Source organism: Microcebus murinus, chromosome 13, assembly GCF_040939455.1.
Source record: "Microcebus murinus isolate Inina chromosome 13, M.murinus_Inina_mat1.0, whole genome shotgun sequence".
NCBI classification, from domain to species: Eukaryota; Metazoa; Chordata; class Mammalia; order Primates; family Cheirogaleidae; genus Microcebus; species Microcebus murinus.
In genome coordinates this window covers 61,007,361-61,033,116 of record NC_134116.1, presented here as the reverse complement: position 1 = coordinate 61,033,116, position 25,756 = coordinate 61,007,361, and the positions used below count along the sequence as shown (strand labels likewise).

Here is a 25,756-nt window from a genome sequence, read left to right as displayed (position 1 = left end):
TGGATACACAGGAGCTGTAAGTTGACAGTCATCTAAGAAGAGTTAATCAAGGTCTGAGTTAATATTAACTATTGAGATGGGGGGACAAGGAAAGAAATAGAGAAATATTTTGGAAGTGAAGTTGATGGTACTTAAATAACTCAGAGATTGCCAGCTTTCATGAATTGCTGTGTCACTCATTAAGATAAGGAAATATGTGAAGAGAAGCACATCTTTATAACACATTTGGAGGAAAGATAGGGAAAATAGTTTAGACATTAAAGTGATAGTTTTATATCCTTTCCATTTTCCTTTGAAGTAAGAAGCATTTGGTTCTTACTTCATTCTCATTTTGGTTGGGAAAATAAAGGTTTCATCTTGCAAAAAAGAATGTCTGAGTAATAATCAATTCCCTGATGTAGCCATAAGCAGAAATTTCAAGTATGAATTGCTATAAGTTGCAGTATTGAATAGGTTATTTTCTAATCATTGTGATATTGGTATGACTCCCCCCAAAAAACTAGGAATTTAGACAATCTAAAACATGGATAGATAGCATTCTAGGAATCCAAAATGTGATATAATAAAACCTTTTTAAATTTAAATTGGTTTTATAGCAAAAGTAAAAGGATTTAAGAAAACTGACTTCTAGTTCTAATATCCTAATGGATCTACCATCTCTGTGACTTTAGCAAGTGAATTCTAGACCATAACTTTTATATTTTTAAGAAGAAGGGCAGAAAGGACTACATGGGGTTTTATTTGGTTCAGCTTTAAAATTCTATAATCTTGTATCTGGATCTATAACTTCTAACTAGTAAATATCAATTATTCTTGTGTTTTTCATCAATGATAAGGAAGGAAAATTTAAATTACTATATTGAACCCTTTCCTGGAAATATCCTAAAATTATTAAGTTAATATTAGATATTCCACTTACCAACCTTTTGGCCATATCGTAGTATGATCTTTATCAACTAGCCAATAGACATTACATGATATAAAGATAGAAACATCACAGAAGCCTAGATCATACCACAGTAGTTGCTTTTAAAAATGGCTATCTCTTTGGGAAAGTTCATGCCATCCTCTTATACATTTTTTGATCCCAGACTAGTTTTCTGCTCAACTGGGTATTTGGGCAGCACGTATTCATTTTCTCTGTTTATATGATTCTTGCGTAGATTTAAAAAATATATATTATATGTGATGAGATTATCAGTTAATATTTTAAGAAAACAGTTCTTCATCTGACTAATCACTTATATGATTAAGTGAAACTTTTAATTTATTAGTTATTAATTATAAATATATAATATGAAATACTTCTTTACATTTGATTATTTCAAGATTGCTAGACAGTACCCTTAATATTCTAGTTTATGATAAGAGATTGATATTGCAGCAACAAATTTTGACATATGTTTTGTTCTACTATATTTTCCTCACATAATAGCTGCACTTTGATATGTATATATTTTGGCCTGAAATTAGAGGTGTGACTTACAAGGGGAATTTTTTTTTCCTTCAGCTTCTATGTTCTACACCTCCTGCTGCCCCTATCCTTTGCCACCAGTGTTCTCAGGTCCTGCTGGGGGGACAGAGAAGATCAGAGGTGAAGGGTAGAGATGGCAGAAAGTGGGGTTGGAGCAGTGGGCTGGAGGTAGGGTAGGGAGCATGCAGAGAAAGATTAAAGGTGGATCAGCGGGAGGGGAGAGGGGGTTTGATGGGGAGCAGAAAACATGATAGTTAGAGGGCAAATAAAAATTATCTTTTAAAAATATATTTTTAAAAGGTCTAGTAGTGATGATTATTTATATGATTAAATTAAAATTAAATATAGCGCCTGGTTAATAATTTGTTGCCAGTGTGTCCCTATACACAGATAAAATTTAAGATTTGCCGTGCTGTCTTACCAATAGGTTATCTGTCAAATTAATCACTGACAAAACTTGATTTTCATTGTAGATCAAAGACCAAGCTCACCAATTCGACATCAGGGAAGGAATGACGAGCTTGAGCGTGATGAAAGAAGAGAGGAACGAAGAGTAGACAGAGTGGATGATAGAAGAGATGAAAGGACTAGAGACAGAGATCGGGAACGAGAAAGAGACAGGGAGCGGGAGAGAGAAAGGGAACGTGAACGGGATCGGGAAAGAGAAAAAGAAAGAGAACTAGAAAGAGAGCGTGCTAGGGAACGGGAGAGAGAAAGAGAAAGAGAAAAAGAGAGAGACCGTGAAAGAGAGAGAGATCGTGACCATGATCGAGAGCGAGAAAGAGAGAGGGAACGAGATAGGGAGAAAGAGCGGGAGCGAGAGAGAGAAGAAAGGGAAAGAGAGAGAGAACGAGAACGGGAGAGAGAAAGAGAGCGAGAACGAGAGCGAGAGAGAGCGAGAGAAAGGGATAAAGAACGAGAACGTCAAAGAGATTGGGAAGACAAAGACAAAGGACGAGATGACCGCAGAGAAAAGCGAGAAGATATCCGAGAAGACAGAAATCCAAGAGATGGACATGATGAGAGAAAATCAAAGTGAGAATAGTTTTGAATCTGCTTTGAAAAGTTACATTTCAGTAAAGAATTCAGAAGTTTCCTTTAGTGTTTTTCAGTGTGCCTCTTAATTTCTTGTTAATTCTTTTCACTCTACATTTTCCTGTATTTCAAATTTATATATTTGGTGTTTAAAGTCTTTTTAATTGTCTAGAAAAAAATGATTTTTTAATTCTATTTTTGTATTCAAGAGCTATAATTAATCCTTCTTGTTTACTATACATTTTTAATAGCACGTGGGGTTGACTTGGCTGCTACAGACTTTTTTTAAAACAGGAATCAGCGAATTTGTATCTCATCACATCCCCTTTATAACTAGCTAATGGTGTTGACTAGTCTGCAAGAGATATTGCCCGTGCCATTCCTGGTAATCTTTCATGAGTTTTGTGTGCTTGTAACTATGGAGTCACCACCCCCAGGCTACAGGAAGCATTCACAGTGACTTGGAGCTGAGTGAATCTCTGTAATCACTGCATGGCCAGAAGAAGCTGGGAGAAAAGGAAATGCCCCTCTTGTGCAGCAGAGCTATAGTAATTTATTGGGGTCAAAAGATGTGTTCTTGGCATCTCATAAAATAAATCTGAGGGCATTCTCTCCCCTTCCCTCCCCCTTCATCCTAAAATAACTTATTTGCTCAAGTATCTGGGAAGTGGAGAGTTAGCTTTTTTGCTTGTTCTGATGTGGCTGTATCTGAATTCTTAAACAAAGCATTAGGAATGGTATCCATCTCTTTACTCTTTCACTCTGTGTTAGTTCAAATCTCAGAACTTTCTCCAAATGGCCCCAGGTCATCCCTTTCAGCTTAGCAGCCCTGTCTGTGTTGGGGCTTTCATTAGTTGAGGGGCAGACAGTGATTGGCTGAGCCCATCATTGTGGCCATAGAATTCTGGACTCTTATTGGTCAACGTTGAGGTTTTACAGCACAGAATCTCATGTCTACAGTCAGTCTGACAGTGTAGTTGGGCCTGGATGGCCCAAGATGGTCTTACTCACATTTCTATTAATTAGAGCATCTTATTTCTCTTCTGAATGACCACCTGGCCTCCAGTAGTCTAAACTCTGCGTTTCCATGTAATGGTAAAAACAAAAGAAGGCAGAAGCAGAAACTGCAAGGCTTCTTGAGTCTTTTTCAAATTTGCAATGTCAACTTTCACCACATTCTTTTGTCATAGCAAGTGGCTAGGCCAGTCCAGATTCAAAGACTGGGGAAAACAAACTTTATGGGAAAAGCTTTGGATAAGAACGTATACAAGCTTGAGAGGCCTATGAGTCATCATACTACACCTGGGAGCCATCTCCTTGTCCACATAGTTGTTCATGTATATAAAGGAGCTGTCCAGGAGATACATGTACAGTGTGTTTCTAACTTTTGACCATAGTACTTACAAATAATGTTAGTAAAAAAAAAAAAAAAATAAGGTAGTTAAAAATTTAATAAAAATAAAGGAAAACGCTAGAATAATTTAAGTACTCAAAAGATATGAGTCACTATTCATTTAAATCCCAACTAAGGAACAAGAAATACAATAAACATATGAATTATGTATTAATCTGTCACCAAGCAAGTGATTTAGTTCTAAGAAGGGGAGAGAAACAATACAGCCTACCCACAACATGCCTGGCACAGAGCTTACGACATAACTTGTTTATTCCTTACTGCAGTTTTATGAGATGGACTCTCATCTTCCCCACCCCCATTTTCAGATGAGAAACAATGGTTCGTGACTTCAAGGAAGTTGCTTAACGTTGCATATAAGTAATGTGGCCATAAGTTGAACTCATAGCTTTTTATTCCAGAGCCAATACTAGACTTCCTCATGTGGCTTTCCAGCATAAGGCGTTTTTATATCATAAGAATGTAAAATTGATGAATACTTGTATTAGAGGGTACATTGATATATTGATTTCTCTGTTTCATATTACCACCTTGCAATATTTAAAATCTAGAAATTTTAGTTGAGTGGTTCTACATGTATAATGAAGAAAGGAAGAAATGTTGTCATATATTTTAAGTTCACAGTTATAAGTCTTAACAGATGAAGTAAAGAATTTTATTAAAGATAGTAAACACCCATTGTGTGACACAGTTCTGACAATACTGATTTCTTACAATTATATGTTCTAGTTATAGTAAAGATAAAAAACACAATAAAGAAATCTCTTTTTTTGCCTCTGAAATTTTATAAATTGCATTTGCTTGTCCAATTTAGGAAGCGCTACAGAAATGAAGGGAGTCCCAGCCCTAGGCAGTCACCGAAGCGTCGGCGTGAACATTCTCCTGATAGTGATGCCTACAACAGCGGGGATGATAAAAGTAAGCAGGGTCTTGTTTTCTATGTCTCTACATTCATACTCATTTGTAACCAAGAGACTGTTCTTTGATCTTAGTAGGAACTGGTGAATTAAGATTTTTTTGAAGCTTTATTGCTCTGCTGCCTCTGAATATCTCCTTTTGGAACTAAAGTATGTGTTAGAAATATAGTCATTTTATTACAATAGCACTGTTATTTCCTACTATTTTTAGTAAAGTCATGTATTTTTACTGATATTATTGCCATTTAAAAAGTTTTAAAATGAAAACTGAGAGATTGGCTTATTATTTATATGTAATGTATAATATTTATTAACCTGGTAAAAGTGTGATTGCTTTTGTTTTTATACAGATGAAAAACACAGACTCTTGAGTCAGGTTGTACGACCTCAAGAATCTCGTTCTCTTAGTCCATCACACCTCACAGAAGATAGGCAAGGTAGATGGAAGGGGGAGGATCGGAAACCAGAGAGGAAAGAAGGTTCAAGGCGCTATGAAGAACAAGAACTCAAAGAGAAGGTTTCTTCTATAGATAAACAGAAAGAGCAAATAGAAATCATGGAAAGCTCAAGAACACGTGCACAGGACTTTATAGGACACCACCAGTCTGAAGATCGAGATACATCTGATGGAACTCATGATGAAAACAAGAAAAAAGCAAAAATTCTAAAGAAACCTATTAAGAAAAAGAAAGAGGATGATGTTGGAATAGAGAGGTGTAACACAGAGACACCATCTGAAGATATTCAAGTGTTTTCACCTAAAAAAGGGCAGAAGAAGAAAAGTGTTGAAAAGAAACGTAGAAGATCCAAAGGTGATTCTGATATTTCTGATGAAGAAGCAACCCAGCAAAGTAAGAAGAAAAGAGGCCCACGGACTCCCCCTATAACAACTAAAGAGGAATTAGTTGAAATGGTGAATGATAAAGATGGCTCTCTAGAGGATACCCTGAAAAAAGAAGATATAGCATTTAGTGACTGGTCTGATGAGGATGTGCCTGACCGCACAGAGGTTGCGGAAGCAGAGCATGCTGCCAGCGCTACTACTCCCGGTAGCACCCCTTCTCCTCTGTCTTCTCTTCTTCCTCCTCCACCTCCTGTGGCCACTGCCACCACTACAGCTGCTCCTGCCACTCTTGCCACTGCTGCTACTGCTACCACCTCCTTCAACACATCTGCCACCACCATTTCTAACTCTGCCGCCACCACCAGTTCCGCCAATGCTACTTTTGCCAATGAAGACTCACATAGAAAATGCCACAGAACACGAGTGGAAAAAGTAGAGGCACCTCATGTTACTATAGAAGATGCACCACATCGCAAGCCAGTGGATCAAAAGAGAAGTAGCAGCCTTGGGAGCAATCGGAGTAATCGTAGTCATACATCTGGCCGTCTACGCTCCCCGTCCAATGATTCTGCCCATAGAAGTGGGGATGATCAAAGTGGTCGAAAGAGAGTACTGCACAGTGGCTCGAGAGACAGAGAAAAAACAAAAAGCCTGGAAATCACCGGCGAGAGAAAATCTAGGATCGATCAGTTAAAGCGTGGAGAACCTAGTCGAAGTACTTCTTCAGGTAATAAAATCAGATTGTGATCTAGTCAGTGTTTCTTATGTTAGTATATTTTTTTATACAGATTATAATTCTAAATTAATACTAAATTGGTTACTTTATATACCACCTTAAATTTTATGGAACTTTTAAAAAAGCTTGGCTGTCCCATTAAAATGTTAACCTGTTATCACTTTAATACCAGCATTATAGTAGAAGTACATTCAGTGGTGTTAATCAGTTTAATATCAGGTTTTTACTAATATATCTTGGTGAAAGGGCCTATGGGTTTAAGTCCCTTTTGGATGCCTATGATTTTCCCACTGGTCTTCCTACAGCCAGTACTGCCTCTTTTGACCACAGAAATAGAGAGGAATAGGGAAAGATCAAATAATGAAGTAATCAGTTCTATTAATGCCTAACCATTTTATTATTTATTTCTTTGAAGATATTTTGTGGTTATAGTGGATATTAGCACTTTAATTGACAGAGATCAGTTTTTCCTTAAAATGAGTTTTTTAGATATAAAGAAAAATGTATACATAGAATGTAAAAATACATAGAATATGGAAAAAGATAAATTGTGAGTTTTAAAGGATCCTAAAATGAAGCATTTTTTTTTCTATGTTATCATGTTTTAACTCTTTGTGTATGGTATATTTATTTTAGATCGCCAGGATTCAAGAAGCCATAGTTCAAGAAGAAGTTCTCCCGAGTCAGATCGACAGGTCCATTCTAGATCTGGGTCATTTGATAGCAGAGAGAGGCTTCAAGAACGAGATCGATATGACCATGATAGAGAGCGTGAAAGAGAGAGGAGAGACACAAGGCAGAGAGAATGGGACCGAGATGCTGAAAAAGATTGGACTCGGAATAGAGATCGCGATAGACTGCGAGAACGAGACAGAGAACGAGACAAAAGGAGAGACTTGGATAGGGAAAGAGAGAGACTAATTCCTGATTCTCTTGAAAGGGACAGGGACAGAGACAGAGACAGAACTTTTGAGAGTTCTCAAATAGAGGCTACGAAGCGCAGTGAAATAAAACTGGAGAGTGAACATGAGCGAGACCTAGAAGGCACTTCCCGAGACTCTGTAGCTTTGGATAAAGAAAGAATAGATAAAGATCTGGGATCTCTGCAGGGATTTGAAGATATAAATAAATCTGAGAGAACTGAGAGTTTGGAAGGTGAGTGCCACACCCCTTTATCTGTTATACTGATTTATTCCTTTTCAGATTTCATGGGAAAGTGCTATTTTCTTTTGATAGGTCATCTACTAACAGTCAAAATGACTCCATTCTTTTATAGAGGAAGTAGAATTCATAAGGAAAAGCCCTATGATATTTAAAAAATAACATGTTCCCCTCAGTAGTACCATCAAGGCAGATTTGGTTCAAATAAGCCTAAATGAAATAAGAGATGCTTAAATGCAGTGTCTATAGATGTTAAAGTGTAATTGTCACTTCTCTTTCTTAGATGTTAAAGTCACAAAAATTGAAATGACTTCTTAGTTTGGAGAGGGATTTAAATAACTATTAGTGGTCCCTGTTTTCTAAGGCAATGGAGAATAAACATATGAAATAATAACATTGACTGAAACCATTATACTTATTTTTCCATGGTTTTCTCCTCCACTATACTGTACTTGTTTGTTAGGGACCATAACTTTTCATTATTATCAAGACTATGGTCAGGAGACAATAAATGGCTGATGAATGAAGATGTGTTCTGCCTGTACTACAAGCCTCCCACGTGTTATTCCTTGGTGAATTTTAACCTAAGTTAACAGTAGTAATGGCTGCGCTGAGAATTCTCCTGGAACTGCTGCCTCCTTGGGACTGTTTAGTTCTCGTTTCAGTATTTACACCATTGTTCTGAATAACCTCTCCATTTCAAGCCTCCAAGAACCTTTGATATACTTAATATATAAGCAATATGTTGTTATTTTTATTTGCCATATAACATTATAATATTAGGCCCATAGTAAAATCTGCTTTTAAAAGTAGATCATTATATCTCTGTTATCTGATTAGATAGATAGATATCTCAGTGTTTCATCTGTTATGTATTTTTCCTATTTGACTTCTCAAAACCATTTCTACCTCAGCTTTCTTCACTTTTCATTTTCATGTCAGTTTTAAGTATAGCATGATTTGAATATAGCAACAAATCATGAGCAATGGTTCTAATGGATGTACAACCTTGGGATTTAATAGAATATGATGGAACTAATTATTATATTAGCTCTCTTGTGACTGGAAGCAGTGTCCCTCATCTCTAAAATATATAATTTGTTAGTTATAGTCACAGACAATATAGCATAGAAATACATAGGTGAATCACCTGTTGTATGATAGGAAGATTTTATTCACATGAAGTAAGAAAATGAGTTGCATAAACTTGAAAAATTAAAAATCCTATCATGTGCATTTGTGTGTAGATGTATAATTTATATGACAAAATTATAAAAATCTATTACCTTAGAGATGAGTTGATGGGGATATGAGTTTATTATAGAATTTAATAGACTAGAAAATTATTAAAATGACTAGAAATATAGCTTATATTTTATATGCTGCACATTCATACCCATAAAGCATACTGTTATATTTTGAAAACTAGTATTGTAGATTTGGTAAAGTGTACACGTAGCCAGTGATTAGAATTATTAAATGTACTCTATAGTTATTAAATGTACTCTATAGTTTTAGGATTAAGTTGAAAACTAGCTCACCAGGAGATGAAATGTAGCTTAGGTAGTTGAGAAAAGTTGACAAAATAAAGAAATAAAAGGTACACTGGTGGTACTAACAAAAAAATATTCAGTTATATTACAGCATTCTAAAAGTTGCATTCATCAGTTTAAAGCAAAATATTGGTATAGGGAAGAGGAATTGGGAGTTGGGGGAGATTTAACAGCACTTTTGCTTTTTTACCTCACTGCTATAAAGTGTATATATTGAGCTAAATATTATGAGCTAAGATTTAAGTTTCAAATAAATTTTTTAATAAGTTTATGAGTTTTTTCATTAATAAGTTTAGGTAAAAAAATTACTGCAAACTTTTGAAGTTGGTAGAATTGTTTTAAAAAGTTTTATTATCAAGTATTAATATAATACAGAGTCAACATTAATGTTAGTGGTAGCTTATATTTGTCATATTTCAATTATAATCTTATAACCTGTTCTGAAAATTGCTGCCCATATTGTATTCTGGCCATTAAAATTGCATTTAACTAAAAATTTTATATGTGGTTTTTCTTTCAGAATTTTCAAGTGTTTTCATACTTACGAAACACAGTTTTCTGATGGAAAAAATGCTTTTCACATTGTTTTAGTGTACATAGCCTCTACCTTTAGGTTAGATTTAGACATTTCTTCTCCTTTAATGCTGTCTTTGAAATGAAATTAATTTGTCTATTTAGCAGGTGATGACGAATCCAAGTTAGATGATGCACATTCATTGGGCTCTGGTGCTGGAGAAGGATATGAGCCAATCAGTGATGATGAACTAGATGAAATTCTGGCAGGTGATGCAGAAAAAAGGGAGGACCAACAGGATGAAGAAAAGATGCCAGGTAATCATTGGCAGAGGTGGTTGGACATAAAAATTACCTGATTTATGGTTAAAACATTCTTTGTTCCCTTTGATGCTATAGGAATTGATATAAAGCACTTAGAATTTTCCCCTTAATATTTTAATTAAGATTGAAAAGCCAGTAGAATGAAAAATATAGTATATATACCTGCTCATTTTTAGTAGACATTGCCTATGAATTAGAAAGGACTTTATTTAAAACAGCAAAATCCTAAGAGTTTAAGATGTAAATTACATGACCTGGAATATAACCAAATACTAATTGCCTAATAGTATTCTAAATGGTTGGTATATGGTACAGAGCTTCACAACTATGGTGATGCAAATCAATGTTTTGAACAACCTTTTAAAAATTTACAATAGTTGAAATTATATTTGAATACTATTTATGTACCTCATTCTATCATTTTTGTAAATTTTATAATTATTTTGACTTATTGTACTTTGTTCACTGCTAGAGCTCACTCTAATTACTACACTGTAAAACAACACCTCTGGACATTCCTGTCAGATCATCCCAATTAGTGTCTGATTGTTACTAACAATTTTTTTTGTCATAATGAGAGTCTAAATTTTTATTTTGATTTAATTTACTCTTATATTTCTTAATTTTTTTCTATTGATGTAAAAGGTGTGTATGATTAGTTATCTTTGTTATGTTCTAGTATTAGGTATTTCTAATTAGAACATTATTTTATTTCTTCAATTATTTCTTTACAATGGTTGGATTATTTGCTCTAAATGTTAATAATAGTTACTGTCCAATTCTTAAAGGAATTTCATGATGAAATATTTGTTTTTAAAAATTAAAATATATGTGTATACACACACATGCTGCTAGATTTAGTTCTTAAAAGGATTCTGGTACCAGGTTTCAAAAAACATCAGACCATATCTGAGGGAAATAATAGAATTATTTCACTGGGGATGTTCCATATAATTTAAATGAGTTATTGTAGGGGCAGGTTACCTTGCCTGATTTCTTATTAGTGAGAAGATTTTTTATGTGTGAGGGTCTTTAGATTTTAGATATTATATGTGAAAAGCTTTAATTTTAAGAGTATCTATCTCTTAGATTTTTGGTTTGAAGTACTTGTTATGTGAGGTTTTCTTTGTTTTGCTTGATTTATATTTCTCTATAGATAATAAGATTGCTATTTCTTGCTGTAAAAAAGAAATCCTATTTTACTTTTTACAGATCCCTTAGATGTGATCGATGTGGATTGGTCTGGTCTTCTGCCAAAGCATCCAAAAGAACCCAGAGAGCCTGGGGCTGCACTCTTAAAATTCACACCTGGAGCTGTTATGCTGAGAGTTGGGATTTCTAAAAAGTTGGCAGGTTCTGAACTCTTTACCAAAGTCAAAGAAACATGTCAGAAACTTTTAGAAAAACCCAAAGGTAATTTCATTTTAGTATATAATGTCTGTTCTAACTATTGGGATGCCATTTGGAAAGGATTCTGTTCTGTTCTTATGTAACACTTCACTTATACTATAGGTACTTTTATATTTTTTCAGGAATCATTTATAGTCATTATTTAATCCTCCTAGTCAAAATTTCCTTTTAAAATTTATTTGGAGAAAAATTTAATTCCATGAAAAGTTGCAAAAAGGGTACAGTGAACTTTCTGTATTAAAATTACTTTTTAACAGAAATGTCAAAGTGCTCAATAGTTTACCCAGGGCTAAATGAAGCAGAACCTGGAAAAATAGACTGGTTACTTTTCATGTCTAAAGAAACTGGGAGTCTTGACAAACCTCATTCCTGGGAAATAGGAAATTCTATGTAAATATAGATATCTGCATTGAGCCTTTAACAAAGTGTTCTGACCACCAGATGGTCTGGATTTGAGTAGGCTTACTGCCTACTAGCTATTATTTAATATGTGTTAGTGTCATCATCTGTAAGCTGGGAATAATTATACCACCAATGTCCTATGGTAGTTATGAGGAGCAAATGAGTTATTACAAGTAAAACACTTAGAACAGTTCCTAGCACTCAATAAATATTAATTGCTACTATTAATATTTATTTTGAAAATGTTTTATCACATTGATTTTTTTTACCTTATTGCAACAACCTTCAGTTATTCCAGTTTATTTAGTTTATGGATTCTGGTTGGTTGGTTTTGGGGTTTTGGGAGGGTGTTTTGTTTGTTTTTTTGCTGTTTCTCTTATCTAGTACCTACCTTAGTTTGTTTTGCAGCTTATTAAGACTTTTATTAGTGGGGAGGGAGGAGTAGGTGGTAAAAAGAAAGAAAAGGAGATAAAAAGTGAAAGCAACAACATTATTTAACAATTTTATATCATGTTCCAGGGAGTAAAATAAAGAATTGAGTTTTTTATTAATATAAAATTGTTTTATGAGTTTTATGAATCCATGTCCTGCCTTTCACCTGTTAGCATAAGCAATAAAATTTTATTTTAGTATGGCCTAATAAACATACAGTATATATGTATGAAATATATATAAATTATAATTATGAACATGTATTAACCTAAAAAGTGACCAAAGACTTGGATTCTTGCCCCATTGTTTCTGTCTTATTGGGTTGATTCTGTGGCCTTAAGCAAGTAGCTCCTATGGGCTTCAGTCTTACTTGTAAAGTGATGGAATAAAACCCCTAAGATCTTACAAGATCTTATCTACCTCTAAAGCCATTTGCTCATGTAACTTTTGCTAAAGGCATTCCAAGTTAAAATCGAGTTTGATTTTGTTAATTATGAAATGCAGTTTGGCCCTCACTTAATGATGACTTAACACATAAATAATGAAAACATAGACACTATAAGGAGGTGGGGGTAATTATTGCTTAACAATCAGACCTCCCCTATTTTTTGCTGCTGTGGTGGTTGTGTTAGAGAACTGATACATTATGTTAAATAGGACTTTATTTTGTTACTGCCATATCCAGGGTCTAATTATCTATTCATACTAATTAAGCCATTGCCTAGAACAGTGTCTGACACATAGTAGGTATTTAGTGAATATTTGTGAAAAATTGATACTGATTTTTATATTCCATTTGGTCTATTCCAATATGTAGCACGAAAGAAAGTAAATCCATGCTCAGCCCTCTCATTAGGTGATACCCTTTACCACCTCAGAACTTGGCCGAGAGTCCCACCAGCAACAAGGCCCCCATCAGATGTAGCCCCTTGACTTTGGGTTTCTCAGCCTCCAGAACTGAGAAATGAATTCCTTTTCTTAATGGATTACTCAATTTCAGGTATTGTGTTATAAACAGCAGAAAATGGATGAAGACACCATCATAATCTCATCTTCATATATTCCATTCTGCCTACCCTCCCCTCTCTTTACAGCTCTAGTACTCTGATTTCAACAATCATTTCACCCTCCACTCAAACCTCCAATCCATTGATCCTACTAACTGCTCCTTGTCCCTCACCTTTCCTTCCTCTGAGTTCCCTCCTTACCCAGTTTGCATTCCCTGGTCAATCATTATATATGCTCCATTCCATATATCCTTAAGTCCCTTTTCTCTTCTTTTATATACTCATTGGCAAAAGCCTGACCGTGGTCAAATCCAACCTTGCTCACTCTGTGCCTAGATCCTGACAGCTGAACGTACCCAGAGAAAAACACACAATCATGCGGGCTGGCATTTTAAATTCATGATCATACCCTTAAGTGGGTCCTTAGTGCTTCCTGGTAATTGTATCATATATTCCCAGACTAGTGCTGTCCTATACAACTTTCTGCTATAATGGGAATATTCTATTATCTGTGCTGACCGAAATGACAACCCCTAGCACATATGGCTACTTTATATTTACATCTAAATAATTAAGTGAAACTTTAAAATCAGTTCCTTGGTCATATTAGCCACATTTCAAGTGCTAAATAGTCACATGTGGCTCGTGGATGATTATTGGATAGTATAGCATAGGCCCTTCAGTCTCCCACTCCCCTAGATGACTATTTCTCTTCCAGTCCCCAACACCTTCTACAGACTCCCACCACTCCATCTGTCTGCTTATACCAACATCTGTACCCATATAGTCTGTCTTCTCGCCTGTTGCTGTAGATCAGTGGTTCTCAAAGTGTGATCTGAGGACTTCTGGGAGGCTATGAGGCCCTCCTGTTTCCAGCTACATACCTGTGCAAGATTGGGTTTTCTCCACATATATTTGTCTTCGTCCGTTTGTGATGCTAGAGCAGGATGTCTGAGACTGGGTAGTTTATTTCTCACAGTTCTGGAGGCTGGGAAGTCCGAGACCAAGACACTGGCAGGTCTTGAGAGCTCATTGCTCATATTAATAGATAGCACTGTATAGGTGTCCTCACATGGTAAAAGAGACAAAAGGAGTGAAAAGGGGAGAACTTCCTCCATCAAAGCCCTTTTATAAGCCCTTATGACTTCTAAAGGCCACACTTCTGAATACTGTTGCATTGGGGATTAAGTTTCAACCTGAATTTTGTAGGGAACAAAAACATTCAAACCATAGCATATACAAAAGATATACAAAATTATGATACAATGCTACTCTGTTCACTAAGATTTTTTTATTTTGGCAAACGTGTTTATTTTAACATGTGATAGTTCTATTATTGCTATTTTATAATAAATATTTTTAAGTTTATGAATTATAAAGAAAAGAAAAGGAACCCCCCCATATATAATTTTTAAAAAAAAACAAAAAACAAAACTACACTTACAACAGAAAACCTATTAGTATACTGAAATTGAAATTGCATTTGTCTAGCTCGTTTCATTTGTTTGTTTTTGAGACAGAGTCTTGCTCTGTTGCCCTGGGTAAAGTGGCAAGTGGTATCATCATAGCTAACTGCAACCTCAAACTCCTGGGCTCAAGCAATCCTCCCACCTCAGCCTTCCAAGTAGCTGGAGCAATAGGCATGCACCACAATACCCGGATAATTTTTCTATTTTTAGTAGAGACCAGGTCTCACTCTTGCTGAGTTCAAGCAGTCATCCCACCTTAGCCTCCCAGAATGCTAGGATTATAGGCATGAGCCACTGTGTCTGGCCTGTCTAGATTTTTCTATAATAATTGCACCTTGGTTAAACTTTTCCAATCATTTTGGTTCTTTTGTTTTACTTGTTCTTAAAAATGAGATAAGTCTGTCTCTTGAGTAATTTGGTGCTGGTCAGTTCAAAACCATGAAGAGACTGGAAGTTTAGCAATGTTATACTCTCTAGGGAGATTTGCAGGTGTGCATTTTGTATTCTGTTGTAAAAGCACCAAATGAGGATGCCAATAAAGAAATTTGTCATAATGAGCAGATTTTAAGAAAGGCCATAGGATCAATCCAAATTTCTTTTATATTTATATCTATGGTAAGATGGTAATTAATGTTTTTGTTTTTAATCATATACATACGTGACTGTGTCATTGGTTGGCTGAAACGTTGGTGTATCTGAATTAGCTGAAAAACTGCCGTTTTTTTCTGTAAGGTATCTTGGTCCAACTATGGAGATTCAGATTCTGTAGATCTGGGGTTGAGCCCAGGGAATGTATTTTTAAAAGCTCCTCAGGTGATTCTGATAGGCTTCAGAGTTTGGGAGCTATTTTTGAGTTTTTCTGTATACTTACTCTTCTTAGGTTATATACCTACTAACTAGGTAGGTATAATATATAACCTATTGACTATGTATGTTACATGAGACTGGTTTATTGTTAATTATCTAATATCAGTACTCATGCTTTGCAGCTCAGAAAATTAAAATGAACTATGTAATGTAGCATTATGCATTTCCAATAAAATGTGTTTGTTCTGTTTTTACCTGTTTGATCATGTTGTATGAATAGAGGCAGTAGTACCTGCTGTCTTTGGTACTCTTGGCCAACTCTTAGAGTTATATATTTGGATTACTGGCTGGTGCTATTTGGTTGTTTTGACTTTTTTGTCTGTTTTTAACACAACCTCCTTATTTTTTATAAAATCTTTCCTTTGTGTTTTATATGTTCTGTGATTTCTCTGTATCTTGCATGTTGTAACTTAAAACTAAGCAATTTTAATTTAATGCATTGTCCTAGGTTTTTGTAGTGACCAAATCTAGAACAAAATTTGTAAATTGGTCTAATACCTAATCACTTTGCTTAAGTGACTTTTAGAGGTTACAGTCTTAAATATTATTACATTTGAATCTTGTTATAAAAATGTCCTGAAACCTAAAACTTTAAGTAGTAGTTGATGGTACATAATATAATAAATTTGACTTCAGTGATTCTTGAGCTTTTCTTCTTGGTCTTAGTCAGTAATCAGTGTCTAAATTCTCTCCCCAATTTTGTTTTTCTTATATTTTAAGCAAATTTAAAGTAGCTATCAAAGTATTTATTTTTGTTTAAGGCTAGTAAAGCAACTACATGTTGAAGGTCTTCACAGAAGATATATTGCCTTTAATATGAAATAATTTTCACCAATGTTACTAACTTTGATAAAGTATAGACTTTGTAAAATATTCAGTTAAGTGGTTGGTAATACTTTTCTATTTTAGGAAAACTTAATGCATGCTTATTTTTATTGAAAGATGCAGACAATCTTTTTGAACATGAATTGGGGGCCCTCAACATGGCTGCGTTACTACGAAAAGAAGAAAGAGCAAGTCTCCTTAGTAATCTTGGACCATGTTGTAAGGCATTATGCTTCAGACGGGATTCTGCAATCCGAAAGCAGCTTGTTAAAAATGAGAAGGTACTGTTGTTTCCTTGGGAAAAATGCAAAATGAATAGTATGAATGGTATATTTTACATTTGATTGCTTTAAAGTGAGATTACAATCTTATATTTTTTATGAGTTAGGCTTCCTACCTTTTAAATACTTTCAATTTTACTTCAATAGTATTAGTTAATATTTGCTCTGAATAACGATTAGTTGCTGTTTAAAACTTAATGCATAAAATTTAAAATATTGTGTTTCTGTGAAATGTTTTTTCATTTTTGAAAAGTTTCTTTCTCAGTAAGCATGTTAGAAATTTATTTAAATTGAAAATCAAGGGGAGAAATTTCCCAGATACAAAATGGTGAGGATATTTATAGGACAAATGTTTATGAGAATGTATGAAATTGAAAGAAAGTGAGAAAGTTGTTATATATAACATTTACTTGAGAAGAATAAAGGGAATTGAAAAGTAAGAGAAATTGAAATTAGATTTGGAAGAGATCTGATAATGAGATCTGGTAAGCCTAAAATGAAAACATTTTAGATTTTTTAAATTTAAGAAACTGGGGCCGGGCGTGGTGGCTCACGCCTGTAATCCTAGCTCTCTGGGAGGCCGAGGCAGGCGGATTGCTCCAGGTCAGGAGTTCGAAACCAGCCTGAGCAAGAGCGAGACCCCGTCTCTACTATAAATAGAAAGAAATTAATTGGCCAACTAATATATATATAAAAAAAAATTAGCCGGGCATGGAGGCGCATGCCTGTAGTCCCAGCTACTTGGGAGGCTGAGGCAGAAGGATTGCTTGAGCCAGGAGATTGAGGTTGCTGTGAGCTAGGCTGACGCCATGGCACTCACTCTAGCCTAGGCAACAAAGCGAGACTCTGTCTCAAAAAAAAAAAAAGAAACTGGGATTTTTATTTTGGGGTGAATGATGGGCATGAGTAGTACAGGTTGAGTATTCCTAATTCAAAAATCTGAAATGCTTCAAAATCCAAAACTTTTTGAGCACCAGCAATGACCCTCAATGAAATGGTCCGTGGAACATTTCAGATTTCGGTTTTTAAGATTAGGAATTCTCAACTGGGTAAGTAGGTGTAATACAAATACTTAAGAATAAAAAAAAAAAAAAATCCAAAATCCAAAACATTTCTGGTCCAGAGCATTTCATATAATGGATACTCAACCTGTAGGACAAATGAGAGTTGGTCCTAAAAAGTTAGAAAAGCATAAATTTACTAGCTTTTTACTTGGGAACAGTTAGGAAAACATAGAATTATCTCTGGCTAGTACATTGCTACAGAAAAGATTACTTCATTAAGAAAAATACTCAAATTTGAGGGGGAAATTAAATTTATAAAAAAGAGAGTCTGAGGAAATTAAGCCCCAGTGCCCTAAGCCTGTGTGTAATGAATCACCTTTCCTCTGCATCTAGAATGGTACCAGTTATCACCATTCTTGGTATTAAATTGAAAAATAATCATTCAAATCATTTTCTGTTTGGTTCAGATAAAAGACCCCAATTGAGAAAGACTGTATGGTTTACAATTTCATCAGAATCCTGCCTCCATTTTATAAAAAATATTTTATAACTTTCCTTCATTCCTCCTCTATGATAATAACTTTGTACAAAATGCTACTATAGCTCTAAGTTACAATAATATAGATATATATTTTAGTATAACAGATTTCATCAGAATCCTGCCTCCATTTTATAAAAAATATTTTGTAACTTTCCTTCATTCCTCCTCTACCACAATAACTTTGTACAAGATGCTACTGTAGCTCTAAGTTACAATAATATAGATATATATTTTAGTATAACAGAGGTAGTAGTCCCTCAGGATACTGTATGATCAGCCATCTTCTAAAGAATTTATTCAGTTGTAGAGCTAACATTAATAGACCAGTAAGGAATGTAGAATGTTTGGCTTGCAAAAGAAAAAGTAGGGCAGTGGACAGGAGTGGTGGCTCAGTGCCTGTAATCCTAACACTTTGGAAGACTGAGGCTGAAGGATCACTTGAGCTCTGAAGCTTGAGGTTGCAGTGAGCTGTGATGACACCACTGCAATCTACGCTGAGTGACATAGGTGAGACCCTGTCTTTAAAAAATAAAAGTGAAGAAGGAAGTCATGATGCTTCTCTTCATGGAATTGAAGGATTGTCAAGTAAAAGTAAGAAAAATTAGAATGTACTTCCATAAAAGAGAGTTTATTTCATCACACGGAAGAAATAATGCCGTTCAACAATAGAATGGGCACTGTGTTTTTTGTTTGTTTGTTTTTTTTTTTCATTAGAAACGATGAAGTAAAACTGGTTGATTGCCTGTCAGAAATTGTTGAAAGGATTCCTATTTAAAACTTTAAGCAAGAAATTAGATGAGATGCCTCTAAAGGTTTCTTTGTTTTTTAAGATTCATTGGGCCCAAACATATTTCCTAATTTTGCTTGTAAATCTATTAAAGCTAATTTAGTATCCATGAAAAATTAAGTACTCTTATAACTTTGCTATTTTGGATAGAGGTTAACCTACCTGTCTTTTTTACTGTCAACTTAATAATGTACTTTTTTTTTTTCTTGTTTTTTTTTTCTCCAAATAGGGTACTGTAAAACAAGCATACACGAATGCTCCAATGGTAGACAATGAATTATTACGATTGAGTCTTCGGTTGTTTAAGCGAAAGACTACTTGCCATGCCCCAGGACATGAAAAGACTGAAGATAATAAACTTACACAGTCCAGTGTCCAACAGGAACTCTGTGTGTCTTAAGATTGAAGATCAGTATGACATTTTTGGTACTATTGTCCTTCAGCAGCACATATTCTTCTTAAAAGTTCTTTGGTTTGACAAGCATTATTAGTGACAAAGGCAGCAAAAATTTATCAGCCATGCTGAAGGAAGAACTTTGATCTTTAGAGACACTAGTTTTGGCTAACTTCAGATTTTACATCAGTTTTTACATAGTACTTGATACTCATGCAAAATAATGTGAAAATGTCTAGATTTAGTAGTTTATTCTGTACCTTTTGTTAAAACTGAAGATTTTGGAAAATGATTGTCACTGCTCTTCCAGCCTACGAGTATTTTTTATCAGATGGAGCCATTTATTTATGTTTTGGATCATCCATACAGAAACTACGATTTTATTCAGAAACAATGCGTTCATCAAAATAATTGCACACGTCGTGCAGCAGCATGGTGTACAGAACATTTGAAAGGGATGCTGGTCTAACATGGCGTGTTCGCAGGCAAATCTCCAGCAGGAGAAAGACAGAATATTTCTTTTCCTTTTGAAAGTTTTAAAAACTTATTTCAAGAGTCTTTGTTTTTTTAAATGTGCATGCATTGTTACATTGTACAGTGTATAGTGTTTGGATTCTAAATGATTTTTTTGTTTGTTATCAGAGACTGTGTACTGTTTTTATTTTTAATAAATGTGTCTTTCCTTTCCTTGTTCTAGATTCCTTTGCTCTTCATTAATCTTATTTCCTTTGCTCTTCATTAATCTTATTCCTGAAGTTCTGAAACATTTGTCATCAACATTACATGTTTTAGGCTTCAGATATTTTACTGCCTTGTGTCCTTATCGGACAGCTGTAAATAGTGGGTAAGAGTTGAGGCTATTATTTCAAACATAGCTCATCAGTATTTTGAAGCAAACCAAGAGTTAACAAACCTAGGTCACCTAAGGTTCAGTATCCTACCACCATATTTTTCAGAGCGATAACCTTTGATTACATTAAACTGTCCCCAGCCTTACTGTGTGATACAGATTTACTTTTTAAAAGTATATATACATGTTTAGCTCATGGAGTGCACTCTTAGAAGAATTTGAAATGAACTGCAAGCTACAGAATTTGTGAGCAAACCATAGTAGTAATAATAATAATAAAGGAAACCAATCAAAATTCTGATTTGAACATGACTCCCACAGGTTTTTGTTAAAACTATAAGCCTATGTTACTTGTTTTAGTAGTTTTGTATCCTGTTCTGTAAAGTTTCTGTTCATTTCAAGAAAGGTTTATTGAGTGGTTAATTTGTACAAGATGCTTATCCACCAAAGGAAATGATCTTATTTTCAGATGACTTTGGTGTTTGTTTGTTTTTTCAAATGACTTTAAACAGAGCGGGGGATGGGGGGAACAAAATGATAAAATTTTCCTGATATCCTTTTCCTTAACTAAATGTTTTAAATAAAGAAAAAAGAAAATTCTTTATGACTCCAGAGAATGAATACCCTTTAGGAAACCATTTCCTAATTATAGTGGATAATAATTGTTCTTTGTAGCATAAAGCTTTAAGTCCTGGAACTTCTAAATCCTATTTTCCAGAATTGTAGAATATGACAGAAATGGTTTCCTTATTTGTCCTCTGATTTTACGAGTAGTCACTAATTATTTATAGAATGAAAACTATATTGTTAAATCTGCCATTTAATTAAACTTATTGCCTTGTTAATTTGGAGTATCTTTTTGTTATGTTGCAAAAGAAAATTTTAGGACTATTCCTTTGTTCACTTAGTCACAGATTTCAGAGCTTTATGTTTCCAGTGCAAATGTACTGATAAGTCTCATTTTTTTTAATCCAACCATTCTCAGTATTAGTGACCATATACTCATAACGTTCTTCCAAAGAAAAAATTTTAGTTAAATTTTTCATAAAAGCTCTTGGACTGTAATTAAAGTCTCAATTAGACCAATATTCCTGGAGACATTTTCCAGGGTATAAATTATTTACTAGTACAGTTAAAGGTCTTCTATCTCATAACTGATGGAACAAGTTTGTCCATTTGCCATAATTGCACAACTGGATTCCAGCTGCTGGTAATAATGGTAGAGAAGGGGGGCAAGAGTATGTCTGGAATACATAATAAAAGAGAGTGTTAACCCATAATTAGCTGTTTATTTTGGCAGCTATCTTCACCATATAGTAAAGGGTTCTGATAATACCTAACTTTTTATTTCACAAAGTGTTGTAAGTATACCTAAGTAATAATACGTTGAAAATTCTGACCTGTCATTTCTCTTTACTCTGACCAGTAAAAGCAGATTATCTTCCCCATCCTATTGTACGCTACATTAGGATTTTATGACTTTATTAGCCTGGAAATTTTTGGCATTGACAGAATGCCACTTTGGCATTGACAGAACATCCCACTTGGTTTCTTACTGTCCAGTTGTGTAAAGCTTAAGGTATATACTATATTGATGCTTTTAAACCTCAGAAAAAAGAGGTGACCATACATTGATGGCAGAGCCCACGACTCCAAGTCCAAAAGCACTGTTGCAGCAGTGGCTATAGTGGCTCTCTGGGCCGCAGAAGCTGGACCTGGCTCGGGCAGGCAGTCTGGGCTGGGACTTCGGTTTGGGTGACCAGGAGGTGCCCATGGCCTCGCTAGGCACTGGTGATTTACAAGATTAAAATTAACTTGGTTGCTGATGAGTCTAAACAAATAGTTTTTTTATTTGAGGTATGACATTTTGAAGACTGAGACATTGGAGTTTTATCCTTGAGGATAAAGGAAATCTTGGGGAAGGTCTGTATTTATATAACAGAAATATGAACTCCCAGACTGAATCCTTAAAAGGGCCTGTACAACATGGAAGCATTTACACCTACTCAGCTAGAAGAGCCTCAAATGGACTCTACTACCAAGAAATCAAGATTCCAATCCACTATGGGGATTTGAGGAAAATCGATTAATGTAAGAGTCCTGTGGTAACATACAACCAAGACAGGGTTCTTTTAACATGGATTCCATGAAATGAACGAAGACATAGGTTTCTTACTGAACACAGAAGGACAGTGGATTTGATTTTCTAAAGACTTTTTTGTGTCATTAAAACAAGTACATTTTCGACATTTGGAAAAGAAAAATGGCACATTATGGATAATGGTTTGTATGCTTGGAATTTTTTGCAGTTTGTTTTGTATGACTTTGTGGAATGTTAACTTTAATAAAATCTGTAACATTTAAAAATACAGCCACCACCTGAACCTCAGCTTGCTATTTAAAAATGTGTATGGACCCCTCCTCCCACTTGCAAGGGGTATTCCCCTTTACTGATTGTCCTAGCTAAAATTATATAGCCATCTTTCTAAGTATTGCATTTAAATTTGAACTTGGACTTGCCTTATTTTATTAACATTTCTCTTTAAACATTAAACTATATAATAAAATGTATTCATTAGTTTTGTTAACCTTTCCATTTGAGTATTTTGAATGCAGTGACATATTCTGGGGAAATCCATAGTTTAAGTGGTGAAATAAGGTTTTTATTAACTTTATACGTGGATCTGTGGCCATAATTTCCCAACTTTATTGAGCTTTTTCTTCTTTCAGATTTTCTATCATGTTGTGTTGATATGCATTTTGGTGGACTTCGTGCTTTTGAGTAACTTAGACATTTTTTTCTGAACTAAAGCTCGTTTTCTTTGTGATAGAAATACAATTAGAGTAGGTAAGGTAAAGATGAGAAGTAAACAGGTGTGAATAAAATAATTGTAAATTGCAGTGATTACAGTGAAAGGAAAAAACCAAAGGGCTGACATGGGAAACAATGGAGTAGAGGTTGGGAGTAATACTATTTGAGACAGCCAGAGAAAGTCTGGCTAATGAGATGAGGCCTAAAAAATGAAAAGAAGGCTAGCAAGGCAAAGATCAGGGAAGAGTTTTTCAGGCAGAGGGATGGGAAACTGTAAATGTTTGAACTAGGAAAAGAGCTTTGATACATTCCAAGATTGGATGACTAGTGTGGCTCAGCATAGAGATAGGGGAGAGGTGGGGTTGCTAGAGAGAGGTCTGTAACAATGCTGTTCAGAATTTTCTGCAATGATGAAAATGTTCAGTAGGTGTGCTGCCTAATACCATAGTCAGTAGCCTCATGTGGCTATTAAACACTTGAAATGTAGCCAGTGTGACTGAGGAACTAAGCTTTAAAAATTTTGTTTAGCATTAATTAAATAGCTATATGTGGCTAGTGGCTATCATTTGGGGCAGCGTAGGTCTAGATTTTGGCAAAGACTTGGGGAATATGGAAGTGTTTCCCATAAGGGGTACATAAAATGAGTACTTTTTGTTGAAACTCTTTTATATTTAATCTTACAGTTATTTTCTATTTATGGCAAGTGGTACCAGTTTTTTAAAATTTACTGTAGTAATGTAACATTTCCTTTTAGAATAAATGTTAATGACTTAACAGATTAAGTAGACCAGTTAGTATGGAGATACAACAAAAATAACCTAAGTTTAGAATGTTCAGGCTATATATGAAGTAGAATTTCATATGAAAGCAAAAATAATAGGCGGGAATAATGGAGTGATAAAAGGTGTTCAATCACATCAAAAGAGACAGGCAAATAGAAAAAGGAATATAGAAAAGGTGGGAAAAATAGAAAACATAGATGTAAACCCAAATGTATTCATAAATTATATTAAGTGAAAATAGATTGAATACTCCAATTAAAAGACAAAGGATGTCAAACTTCAGAAAACAACCACATGTTGCTTATGAGATCGACCTAAACCATGGACCAAAATTTTGAAAGTAAAAGAATGGAAGAAAGATATACATGTAAACATCAAGAAAAAACTATACTAATGTTAATCAGTTATCCCTGTGGTGGTTGCCACAAAGTGGTGATTATCTGATTCCACCATCTCTTCTATATTGGAATTCTGCTTTAAGGATCCCCCCCACCCATTTCTTTCCCCTTATTTATATCAGTATGAACTCATGGATTCCTATTTTATTTCATGGGTTATAATTCATTACTATCCTTACTTTGTTGCTCAAAATGTCCAAATTTTAGATTTGTTAATTTAACTTCTATGTGTAAGTATGACAATTCCAAAATTTAGTGCCTCTTCAGGATCTGTTTCTATAGTTTGTTGTTTCTGTTGGTTCTTTTTCATGTTCTCTTCTCAACTCTTAGGCTTTGTTATGTTTAATGATATGCCAAAATTGTGTTTGTAGAATTGTAGAAAAATATTGAGGTCTAAGATACTGTTGTCCTTTTCCAGAGACAAATTTTTGTTTGTTTCTGCCTGGAGTTACTGTCAGACTGCGAATATCTTAATCCAGTTTTAGGAAGTGAAATTATCTAAATCACCTGGATCACCTGATTCTTGGCTGTAGTTTATGCATGGACACTTTCACCATCATTCCCAGGGTTCAGCCTTTGGGGTCTAGATCCAAAGTGCAAGGGCATATAAGAATCTCCATCCCTAGTGGGTCTTTTACACCAGTGTTTCCTGCCTTCCCCAAGAGGACATCACAACAGACTCCTTTCCAGATTTTTAAATAGTGTCTAGGCAAAATTGACCCCAAATGTCAGGTTCAGCCCTAGAATTGTATCTCCTCCTGAATCTTGGGACAGGATTTCTCCATCATTTTATTGGCCTTTCAATGTTCAAGCTGAATTTTTTAAATAAATATTTTGTCTCGTTTCTCTAGTTCTTAGTGTGAGGTTGGTCGGAATTATCTTGTCTCCTATTACCAGAACAGTTTAATTTTTCTTTATTTCCACTTCATTTAGTTTATTTCTCTATTTTATTGACTCTCATTCCATGCCTTTCACTTTCTCCCTACACTACTTCTGCTAAATCTCAGCTCTTTTGGCAGCTCTTGTTTCTATTTTGGCATCTGAAGATTATATCTGTCTCCTAGGTTCACTGGAAATAAATTTTATGGAGTTTTTTTTACAGTCTTTGCTACTTGTATAAAATTTATAGGGGAAAAATAAGGGAACAGATTTATGCAGCATGTTGCTACTGAAGTCCAAACTAAAATTTAATCCAATGATCACTTCAATTCTCAGCTCATATAGTTCTATCAGGATGCATTCTGTCTTAGATTAATACCCATAATGGATTAATACTTGAAATTAGGATATCAATATGGATGTGCAAATAAATGTGCTTTATGAAATAAAGATTATTTGTTTTAACATCAAATTTATTTATTTGATGTCCTCCTGATAGGTAGGAATCATATTCTCTCTCTTCATTCACATTTCCTTTGTCATAGGTGTACCACATGGCTACCTCCAAAAGCAAAGGAGGCTGGAAAATTAAGTATTCCGCTTTTCTAGCCCCCATAGAAAGTAGAAGTGACCAGAGGAGGTGAG

General features: G+C 34.8%; 1 protein-coding gene across 4 annotated transcripts in view; it reads left to right on the top strand.

Annotated features, from left to right (window-relative positions):
* ZC3H13 (zinc finger CCCH-type containing 13) overlaps window positions 1-22,823 on the top strand; it is an 87,640-nt gene extending 64,817 nt beyond the window's left edge. For 2 of the 4 annotated variants that reach the window (XM_012782718.3, XM_012782717.3), the window contains exons 12-19: window positions 1,948-2,509; window positions 4,738-4,841; window positions 5,191-6,411; window positions 7,057-7,575; window positions 9,813-9,965; window positions 11,184-11,384; window positions 16,501-16,664; window positions 19,226-22,823. In XM_012782718.3, coding sequence (XP_012638172.2) covers window positions 1,948-2,509; window positions 4,738-4,841; window positions 5,191-6,411; window positions 7,057-7,575; window positions 9,813-9,965; window positions 11,184-11,384; window positions 16,501-16,664; window positions 19,226-19,396 — 3,095 coding nt within the window. In that variant the 3' untranslated portion in view covers window positions 19,397-22,823. Of the gene's footprint in view, window positions 1-1,510; window positions 1,595-1,947; window positions 2,510-4,737; window positions 4,842-5,190; window positions 6,412-7,056; window positions 7,576-9,812; window positions 9,966-11,183; window positions 11,385-16,500; window positions 16,665-19,225 lie in introns of all 4 variants that reach the window. The other 2 variants (XM_012782713.3, XM_020290368.2) reach the window with 2 other exon arrangements.
* The last annotated feature ends 2,933 nt before the right edge of the window (window positions 22,824-25,756 follow it).